Source organism: Seriola aureovittata, chromosome 11, assembly GCF_021018895.1.
Source record: "Seriola aureovittata isolate HTS-2021-v1 ecotype China chromosome 11, ASM2101889v1, whole genome shotgun sequence".
NCBI lineage: Eukaryota > Metazoa > Chordata > Actinopteri > Carangiformes > Carangidae > Seriola > Seriola aureovittata.
Window position 1 is genome coordinate 21,909,824 of NC_079374.1, and position 11,220 is coordinate 21,921,043.

The window sequence follows — 11,220 nt, forward strand, 5'->3', positions numbered from 1 at the left end:
TCTATGATTCATCTGTCATCCGGCAGCATAGATCCATGGCTGCATGCCTCTCTGGTGTACATTACCCCCCCCCCCAAAAAAAAAATGACTCACCACAGCTAAAAGACGGTTTAAACTTAATTATAGGTATACACTATACACAGACTGTCTTCATGCAAGCAGCAGCTTAGAAACACAGTATGTAGGAGCTAAGTCCAAACTTCTTCCTTAGAGGTCAAAATACAAAAAGGGTTCATGACTCAAACATAACCTCCCAGGAGGAGGGCTTGATTCAAGTATCACATATTCACACACTTATCATATTGTGCCACAGAGTTAAAATAGGTATTTTGAGCGCAACTTTCTCTAAATTATGTAATATTCTAGTTTTTTTTTCTGTCTGTGCTTATCAGTTTTTAAATTACAATTACCTATAACCTCTTACTGCATGTTATTACTATTAGGATTAGGACTGAGGTCACTGAGTGAGACCATCTGTATTTTTTATTGAGGGTTGTAGCATCGGGAGGAAAAAAAAGACTTCCCTTTGGCCATCAAAACATATAATTTTTTATAGTATTTTTCCATCAAAATTGTATTCAGGTGGACAAGACTGAGACACAACATCAAAATAAAAGTCACAAAAAATAATGATTAACATGATGTTATAAACATCAAAAATCTAAATATTACATTTTCAGTAATAATACATTCTTTTGTCATATTTCTGTCTTTTACCAGGTGTTAACAACCACAAAACTGTTGAACTGTGCGTCAGTTCAGACTCAGGCTTTAAAAGCGGCGTTTCCCCTTTAAATCCGTCCAGCTGGTCGCAGTCAGGAAGTAGCGCAGTGGGCGGGGCAGACGCAGACGCAGACGCCGTCGTCAACACAGTCACGTTTGTTTATTTTGATTCATCCTTTTCTGGATCGTCGCGTTTCCCCGAAACGGTGTCGGTCTGCAGCCGGAGCACCAGTTTCAGGTGGACGGTGTGACATTTCAGGAGCATGGCCGACGGTCCAGAGGCACAGGCTGATGGTGACGACCCGCCCAGTATCAATTTCCCTCCGCTCATCACAGTTTCTGATCTGCCCAGTGCTACTGCTGCAGGTAACTGTGTCTGAGTGAACTGTCAACAACGATGAGTCATCAGTCCTCACAAAGGCTGCACAGTGTGGACGAGGACAGCAGATAGAAATCCAGAGCACAGCAACAATGTTACATGAGGTGTAATAAGGTGTGGCCAGTAGATCCAGTATACATGTATATCTCAAGTTCCAGAGGTGTAACATGGTCCCAGTCTCTCCAGCACCTCATTTGATTTTTAAACAAATTATAGAGTCATAATTGATTGATTTTAACCAAGAAGTGGTCCATTGAATGTGTTGTTTTTCAAAGCATGGAGACAATAGTAGGAACAACTGCAAAATATAATGCAACTTTACACTATAGCCCTGCAACAATCACACGAGGAGCTGCTTGGTTACTGTGTACAGCTCCTGTCTATTCGTGGGACCCAGTAGGAGCCCAGGGACTGCCAGCAGCAGAATCCAGGAGCTTCGTAGAAACATGAGGGATAAATTCACTCCAGAATTACTGCTTCTTCCTACATTCAGCAGGGACACTCACAGTTATGTAACACAATAATATGCAGTGAGAATAGTCCTCAATTGCAGGATCCTCGACCAGCATCCAGGCCTAATGTGATTTTGTTTATGCACTCTGTAACTTGACAACACTTAGGGGATCTCTGCTGAGGCAGCTGGAGTATCAGTTTAGAGGCATTAAATGGAAAACAATAATGTAGCAGACATCAGCTTCTTTAAGGATGAGTCGTTGCTTTCTGCACAAGTCATTTTTTGAATCTTTGTTCCTGTTTAAAAAAGCACAGGCGTTATTAAAAATGTTAATGGCAATTACTATTCCTAAATCTGTGTCCTCACCAGGCCGTAACCTGAAGGAATGGCTTCAGGAGCAGTTCTGCGACAAGCCTCTGGAGCAGGACGACATGCGGCTCCACAATGCAGCCTATGTGGGAGATTTGGACACGCTGAGGAACCTGCTGCAAGAAGACGACTTCAGACGGTGAGGCAGAAGAGTATCCGATGAAGGGATGGGACCTTAGGTAGACAAAGAGATACAGACCTCAGGGGGTTTGTCCCCTTTGGGGGCTCATTGTGTGATCAGTGGTACTGCAGAAGTGGCAGCTTTTTATCCAGAGTGTTCATGTGTGGCACTAAGTTGTTTGAGGTTTCTGTGCCGCGTGGGTTATATTCTGTGTCGATCACCTTACTCTGTCAGTTGGGTCCTCACTGCTTTTAGTCGGTGTCTGCAGCTCAAATCAAACACAAACACTTCACTTGAGTTAGTGGCATCCTACCATCCACATCAAGGATTCTAGAACCTGTGATGCAGAGTCAGAGTCTGGATGAGCCCAGTACGGCACTCACATTAAACCCCATACAAACAGTGGCTGTATGCACAGGTCATAATTGTTTCCAATCTCCACACACCCAGCCAGCACATTACACTAGCTCATCTCTCTTCCACATGGTTTCCAACATGCTGTTAATCCAGTCAGATAGCTTTACCTCACTGGGTTTGCCCTGCCCTGCTCTGCCTGTCCCAACACGGCTGAAGCAGTAGTGCTGAAGGCAGTTTATTTTAGCTGGTAGTTTTAGTAAGTATTTTATATGTACTGACTGCACAGCAATGATATTTTTAAGATTTTGGTATTGCTTTTGTCTGTGTTTTGTCTGGTCATTTTATAAAAAAAAAAAAAAAAAAAATCATAGAAAATTTCTGGATCCAATGCTACAGCTAATAACCACTCCCTTCCTCCCCTTGGTGCCAGGCGTATCAATGAGAAGTCTGTGTGGTGCTGTGGCTGTCTGCCCTGCACCCCTCTGCGGATCGCAGCCACAGCAGGACACGCTGCCTGCGTGGCCTATCTGATCGGACAGGGAGCCGAGGTGGACCTAGTTGATGTCAAAGGCCAGACAGCCCTCTACGTAGCCGTGGTCAACGGTCACCTGGAGTGTGTCCGGATCCTCCTTGAAGCCGGGGCTGATCCCAACGGAAGCCGACACCACCGCAGCACCCCCCTGTACCACGCTGCACGGGTGGGGCGGCTGGACGTACTGCGGGAGCTCATCAGGTGAGGTTAGGGAGCCGGCTGTACTGGACTGGTGATCAGCGGCTGTGTTAAACAAGCACTTTTAAATGGAAGTTTGTTACTTCTCATAAATGGGTTGCTTGAGTAGTTTCACACAGTCAACTGGAAAGTATGTGATTTATATCAATCAGATTTGTTTTATCTTCTGTCGCACTACTGAAAGAAACTCATGACAGCTCTTACTGAGAAGGCTGGTGCTCTCCATGCCAAACCATCCCATCCTATTTTCTTTTTTACTATATATATTTTTTTTAATGGTTTATGCAGTGGATTATGTAAAGGTCAGCATTTGATCTGCTGCTAGCTGTGTGATGCAAGGTTTTCCATTGCTCCAGGCAGAAGTTAGGTCATTTCCTGGCTTAAAAAAAGAATGCACAATAACAAATCTTTTCAGTCAACATCAGCAGCCCACAGAGGACAGTAATCAGATTGATGCTGAATATTTGACAAGAGGGGACATACAATGTCAATTTTACCCACTTTTTAATGTTTTTTTTTAATCAAGACACGTAACTCATTTGTACAGTATATTGGCTCTTGCCACAAACACCAACTTGTAATGAAAAATGCCCTCTAAAGTATTTATTTCAAGATCATTTTCTCTTCAATCAACCAGTATGTTTTCTCCAGGAGGCATCAAGGTTTTAAAAAGGAAGTGAAACTGTATCCATGGTTCTCTCTCTGTCCAGGTTCAATGCTGATGTAGACATGGACCACCAGCTGGGTCCCCGGCTCCTCTTAAGTGCCCGCACCCTCAACACTTTGGTAGTGTGTCCTCTCTACATCAGCGCTGCCTACCACCACCTCCACTGTTTCCAGCTGTTGCTCCAGGCCGGCGCGCAGCCTGACTTCAACTACACCGGGCCTGTCTGCCACGAGGCCCTGACCCGCGGCCTGGCTTCCTGCCTGCTGGATGCGGTGCTGCGTCATGGATGTGAGGAAGCCTTCATCCACCTGCTGCTGGACCACGGGGCCAACCCGGCTCTTGTTCCCTGGGATGAGTCAGAGCTGGAGGCTCCCAACCGTAGGAAGGTGGATCCCGAGGCGCTCAGGGTCTTCCTGGAGGCGAGGAGTGAGTAAAAAAAAAATAATGTATGGGAAAAAAAAAATCTGTGAGTATGCAATCATCAGTGAGGACAGATACAGTAAGTTCCTGACAGTATTATTCTTGCTTTTCAACCACCCCATAATGTCTCCTCTCCACTATACAGTAAAGCATTTTTAACAGCTTTTAAACAGCTTTTAAATAAATTCATTAATAAAAGTAGAATTTTTGAGCATAGTGGCCCTAAATGCAGTTCCCTTGACTGCCTATGCAACAGGTTAGTCAGCAGCCAGCAGCACCCTCCGTCCATCTTTAGACCACCGTACATCAGTGGGCCCCCCTTCATTTTCTGACTCCTGTGGCGATATTGAGTCTCACTCTGCCACTGCACAGAGGAAATAATCTGTCTGAGTGATGCCCCACTTAACATTCACACCTAGGAACTGTTCATCCACAGCTTTCTAGCCACTAAACGATAAATAATTAAATGAATAATGGCTGAGTTCCATTTAGCTGCTTCAGTTTCACGGTCCTGGGCTGCATCCAAACTTACTCCCTCTTTACTATACACTGTTGTGCCCAGTGATTAATGTCAGCCATTTTATTTTAGTGTCTGGATTCTGTGTGTAAATTTATGTCGTAACTCAAAAGAAATGGGATGAGTCTCCATTATATATATACTGTATATTGCATTCAATAATACATGTCCAAAATCTGAATTAACTGCCCATCATAGAGTAAACTGCTGAGTGTTTATTATACAGGGGGTAGCGAATGAGTGAAGAAGGGAGTCATATCAGACACAGAGGTGCTATTGTGAATGTTGGCTGGCTGTCACACTGTTGTAACTGATGGGGACATGTTTGCTGTGAAAAAGGCCCTATCGCCACATTGTCAGTAGCTGTTCAAAGACTTTCCCAGTTCATTGCCATTTGGTTTTAGGATTTCAACTCAAATACATTTTCATAGTAACTCATAGTAAAAGTAACACTGTTTCTCAATTTGAAACTTCATGAGTAAGATTATTTCATACATTATAGAGTTCATTATTTCTCACCGTTGCTAAGACTATACAAGCTGAGGAGCTGATACCACCAACAACACGGCTGACAAAGGAAAAACTGAGTCAATTAAGTGATACCGTGTTATCATGGCCTACCTGAGCCTGCTCCTCTGTCGCAGCTGCTAAGGAGATTCTTCCTCTGCTTTCTCTCTTGTCAGGATGCCCTCGTAGGCTGACACACTTGTGTCGCATCAGGATCCGCAAAGCGATGGGGAAACATCGTCTAAACCACATACCCTCATTACCTCTACCAGAGCCCATCAAGAACTTCCTGCTTCACCAGAACTGACAACCACCCACCTTCTCATCTTCTACAGAGCTCATCCGACCCGATCCAAAAGACCTCAGTCAATCTCACTCACAGGCCCCACGATAGTGAACCAAATTTGCTAATTGCTTATTATTTTCTAATAATAAACACTTATTAAGCACTTTAAAGTCAACAATTCTGTAAGACTTCTATCTTCCGGTAATAATTTATGGAAATGCTTCTTAACTTATGAGAGAAGCTTTAATGTGTCCTGACTTGTGGAAACTACATGTATATCGTAGATGATTGCCTTGTGACTTCCCAAATCGCCAGGATATGTCCTGGTCCTAATCAAGTAGCATGTTTCAGCTTAACAGCCACAGTGAGAATCTCATTTTATTTGCTATAAAAACACGCCATGTAGTAAATGACTCATTCAGAGGCAGAGGAACAGTATTCAGATCCAGCTCCTTGGATTGCTCATTTATATGTTTTATGTAAAGCTGAATTTTAAGCCTTTTACCAACTCTCAGCCAGAGTGGATGGCAAAATGTGCAACCCAGAATTCCTAAGTTTGTACCGCAGTTTGTTGCTATTTTAATTCTACTTCTTTGGATGCATTAACCACACAGATGAGGCTCTGCTCTGTTTACATTGAATGCTGGGTTGTGATAGATTGTTATTTAGCCGTGTGCCTTAACATTGAGTTTTGGAAAAATGGCCTCAAGATTGATCAAACCAGAATTACTAACGATAAACCTAAATAATAAAATGTGAAGATTTATTATTAAAGCCGTAAAAGGAGCAATTTAAAACTGGGGTGGGCAGTAATTTTCTGGCGTCAATGGGCAAAAATTGAATTTCAGTATATTGTAACTCAAGAGATGTGAGGGCAAACTATTTGTCTGCATCTCCTCTTGGTTCGGGTTTCAGGCCTTAGGAAATCTAGCCCGTGACCTGAGACTTTGGCCAATCACAGGTCTTCTCAGAGAGAGTTCCTGTTTTACAAATGCAAATGCATGTGCATATCCCTTCAGATAGATATGTGTCAATATCAGTGAAGCGTTTCAGAGAGGGAGAGACCTTGCTGTACTTCTCCAGGATAGGTAACAGGCTGGTAGCTTCATTTTCCTGTAATATCTAAATGTGTGGTAGTGGTTGGTTGTGAAGGTAGATTTACCATGAAAGCAAATGATGAGTGGCTATGTCGAATGTTGCTAATAGTTTAGCCTTCTGCTAACCGTATCCTAAGGCTCACGGCTACCACTGTGTTGCTTGTGTGTATGAAACGCATGTATACGTGGAGGGTGGCTGTATTTTCAAATTCTGGGTTTTTGTCTTTTGTTTTTTTTTGTTTTTTTTTCTAGAGTTCTGCCTACCCCACCTTTAAGGTCCTGGATCCTGACTAAGACAAAAGCAGCAAGTTAGAACTGTTAATGTACGTGTTAACATCAAAAACAACAAAGGAGACTTTGTAGGAAACTTACACTGTTATAGCACATTTAAGGGAACTTTCTCTGTAATGCTCACAATCTGTTGAAAAGTGAATGAAATCTATTCATGATGAATAGACCAAGTTTGTATTTATCAGTTAGAAAGGTGCCCTCTCCGTGAGTCTGTTCTCTATTGTGCAATCTGTTGCACAGCTTTTTTTCTTATATATTTTTACTGTTCAACCTGTTGAAATGTCCTTATTTGCTTACAGTAAATGTAAATACTTACAGTATGTGTTCTCTCCTGGTTGTTTTTTAATCAATTAAAAACTCCCGCACCACATCAAAACAGCGAGATTATTCAAAAGCAAGGTCACTTTCCATGCTTCCTGTTCTGTTAGCCATCTCCTGGAGTGAACATGAGCACATTATTCTTTCCCCTTTCCTTTCCTCTCAGCCCCTTCCAGATCTGCTTTAGTCCAAAATATCCCAGGCAATGTCATTGACAGAATCTCTGGAGTTCAGGTTTGGTTAAATCCAGTGAGACAAAGTCCCCCCTCTGTCTGTATCAGGGCAACATAACGTGCAGATGGTGCAGGCTCTTGATCCAGCAAAGCATCAGCAAACTATAGTTTTATTAGTTTATCAGCTCTTAAGGGGGAAATCTCCTCAGATACAGTACATTATGTCTCCCTTTAACAGGTTCATACCATGGGATAGTTAAGTGATTAATGTGCCCTGATGCTGGATCCACACATCAGCTGCCAATTGGACCGAGGATGGAATCCCAACAGAGCTTTCCTTTCTGTTTCCAAAAATGTGTTTCTCCTCTCTTGGTGTCTAAATAAAACAGGCACAGTAAAGGTGAGCAGAGTGGCCTTTCTGAATATTTAAAAATAACTTTGAATTTTTCATGAATAGGATCTCAAGGTCAAGGTTTTTTCATTGTACAAGACCCTTTTGCAGAAACAACATAAAAGACAGCTGCTTTTTCCTGATGGCACTTTGTCATTTATTATGCAACAGGTCCTGAACAAGCAACATGGCATCCTAAGCAAACACATGAATTAAGTTTATTGATATGGCCCTGAGACATCACAAAATGCTTCACAAGAAAAGACAAGACATAAAATACAGAAAAAGGACACAATGTAAGAGCCATTTTCAAAAGCCATCTCCTTTAGTTTTAAGCCTGAAATGAGGAACAACCAACACATGCTAATCTGACCTTTTAGAGGACTTGGACAAAAACATTGCAGCAGCATTCTGGACCACTTTCAATTGATCCAAGGAAACATTGCTAAGACAAGTGAGAAGGGAAGTCCCAGTATAAGCAATGAAATAAAATGTGATTAATATTTTTCATAGCCATGTGTAAATTCTATGTAGGCCTACATGTGTTTTTTAGTCACACTGGCAGCACCGCTCCAGGGTTGGCAATGTCGGTCTGATGGTAAGCAGGTCACCATTTCAGTCCAGACTGAAATATTTCGACAACTACTGGATGGATTTCAGACATTTTGTGCAATCATTGCGACCATAAAGGTTGATATTTTGGGTTCATCATGAAATGTCTCACCAGTGATTGGATAGATTGCCATGTAATCTGGTACAAATACCCAGGCCCCATCAGCCTCAGCTGTACTTTGTGTTTAGTGATAATTAGCAAACACTAGCATGCTATAGTAAACTAAGATGGTGACCATGGTGAACATTATACCTCCCTGGTTAACATCAGCATATTGATATTATCACTGTTGACATGTTAGCATGCAGATTTTAGCATTGTGCTCAAAGCGCTGCTGTGTCTCACAGAACCACTAGCATGGCTGTAGATTCATAGTCATCTTGTAATCCAGCTGATATTGCGCTTGCCAACCACTCACTAACGCTAACTAACTAAGTTAATAACTAAATTGATTGATAGGACAAAATGTCTATTTCCTCTCGTATGCCTGGTGCCTTACTGCTGTCTGATTCTCCTTATTGTCCCAGAACATGTGACATCCTCCAGAGGAAGTAATAAAATAACATAGAATCTTGTTGAAGCTCTAGATGAGGACATTTATTATTGCTGTGAAGCTGATAAATGAGCCAAGATGTCATGATGGTTGAGAAAACCACATTTTGGTGAAAACCCAACTGGCCCCGTGGAAAATGCAGAGCCTGGGAACCCCAAGTGGAAGCAGCAGGGGGCACATCAGCAGGGAGAGATGAGGGCTCTCAATCCAAAAAAGTTCTGGCATAGACCTGAGAAGATGCACTGGGATGCTTTCTGAAAAAGCCTTGGTGGAAATAAAGATTTTCTGCAAACATGTTTAAAAAATTATTTTCTTTTCAAATTGGGGAAGCTTCTGAAACAGCATTCCAGCTGCTATTTGACAGTTGAAATCTCTATTAAAACCCACAACTTACTGAGAGTTAAATATTGAATAAATGAAAACATCTAACTAAATTATATATCGTCAGAGATGGGATAAGCTGTAATCCAATGTGTATGCGAATGAAAGTAACATGTTTGCATGCAATGCTTGTGCACAAAATGCACAACTGTCACATGAGGGCTCTAGATGGCACTGTCTTCCTTTCAAGCATGGCAGACATCTCACTGTCTTCCAGTATCTCTCATTCCCTTACTCTGTCTTTCATTTCTCTCTTCCTTTCCCATCTCTGCCTTTGTCTGTCTTTTTTGTTGGTTCCCTTCTTTTCTTTCTTTCTTTCTTTCTTTCTTTCTTTCTTTCTCTCTCTTTCTATCCCCTCGTCAGTTTGGTGCAGAGGATCCAGCTGTGGACCTCAGCATGTGTCCTCAAGAGCCTCATCCCTTCAGATCTCATTAAAGCAACTCTTTCATTAACAGAACACACACAGAAACACAGTATGAATCCCTTTGCATCAGTGCAGAGTGAAGCAGAGATTGGACAGTTTGGTAAACCACTATCTTCCTGTGGGGAGTTTCCACTGCGAGAGGCCTCTCTTTCAAGTCAAACTTATTTTATGTTACAGCTTATTTAGAAAGTCACCCTGCTGTGTTTGTTGTGTATAGATTTATTATAAAGTTATTAAAGAGATTTCACAGAAAGTCTTATTCCAAAGAGAAATATCAATACAGAAGATAAACCAACTCTTACAAAATTTACAGCAAAACAGGATCAAGACACGTTTTCACTTTTTAAAGCACATAAGGTTCACTTTCACAATCCTTTTTTGAAGGCTAAATGCCAAACATCAGGAAATTATATTTTATTGGTGAATGCTTTTGACTTGAAAACTTCAAAAACATGATGAGCATTAACAGTATTTAAACACCAAAGCGATTTCCTTTGGTCTTGCGTTTGCAACAAAAGAGAAACAGAGATGGTAAATGGTTTATTTCCTCAGAAGAGCCTGGAAAAGCTGAATGGTGTTGTTCATTCCTAAGTTTATTTGCACCACAAACTGCAATCAAAGTCTCAACAACCTCTGCTAATATCACCACAGTGTTCCGCCTCAACTGGGGACCAGCATGCAATGGGATGTTAAATGCTGTGCAGCTCGCTTCATGACGCGACCACAGCCTTTTAGACGTGGATTAAAGTTGTTTCCGTGGATCTGGTGTTTTCACATAAACCTTTCTTGGTGTGTGTGTGCATGTGTGCATGTGTGTATGGGTGTGTATATTAGTGTCATGAACGCATTAGTTTTGTTTGTTTAGCATAAATGAACTCTGTGTCAGTAAAAGAGAGGGTAGAATTTGTGTTTGTTTGGATGAAAACTCACCTGTAAGTTGTTAAGTAGTTCCACCACAATCACTTTGTGTCTACCTCTTTATCAGGCTGCCTGCTCTCCTGCACTTGCACTGGCGAGTAGCCTGTTCAGTAATTGCCACGCGTTTTAATTTGAATGATCTCATTCCTGAGGCTTTCCGGAACTCTTAGTTTCCTCCAATGACTACATCACTGTGTGTTTACCACTGCCACACACAAACACACACACACACACACACAAACACGCACACACAGGTATTCTGCCTCTCACCCGGTGTAATCGGAGCTTGATCAGGTTCAAGCTCTCATTATTGCCACACAGCAAGCGTAGAATTAGTTCAAACATAAAGCCGTTTAACGTGACTCACCGACATGACATGAAGCTGAGTTTGTCGTTTCGTGGTCCAAGAAAAGCAGCCTTTTCCATCTGAGCTCATGACAGATCAATTGAACAGGAAAGCATGGGTGTGGATGGCTGAGTCTGTAAATATTGATCATTTTTCATTTTTGTGTCATACTTTAACCTAACACA

At 41.9% G+C, this 11,220-nt stretch overlaps 1 protein-coding gene across 1 annotated transcript; it reads left to right on the top strand.

Moving 5' to 3' along the window:
* Positions 1-793: 793 nt before the first annotated feature.
* asb1 (ankyrin repeat and SOCS box containing 1) lies at positions 794-7,238 on the top strand. Its single transcript, XM_056390145.1, has 5 exons — positions 794-1,089; positions 1,926-2,064; positions 2,834-3,136; positions 3,844-4,226; positions 5,421-7,238. The coding sequence occupies exons 1-5, from the start codon at positions 987-989 to the stop codon at positions 5,549-5,551; spliced, it is 1,059 nt and encodes a 352-aa protein (XP_056246120.1). The 5' UTR covers positions 794-986; the 3' UTR covers positions 5,552-7,238.
* The last annotated feature ends 3,982 nt before the right edge of the window (positions 7,239-11,220 follow it).

Coding starts and splice junctions, on each gene's coding strand:
- asb1 (XM_056390145.1), top strand. CDS start 987: ATGGCCGACGGTCCAGAGGCACAGGCTGATGGTGACGACCCGCCCAGT. Junction 2,065..2,833: donor CAAGAAGACGACTTCAGACG/GTGAGGCAGAAG, acceptor CCTTGGTGCCAG/GCGTATCAATGAGAAGTCTG. Junction 4,227..5,420: donor GGTCTTCCTGGAGGCGAGGA/GTGAGTAAAAAA, acceptor CTCTCTTGTCAG/GATGCCCTCGTAGGCTGACA.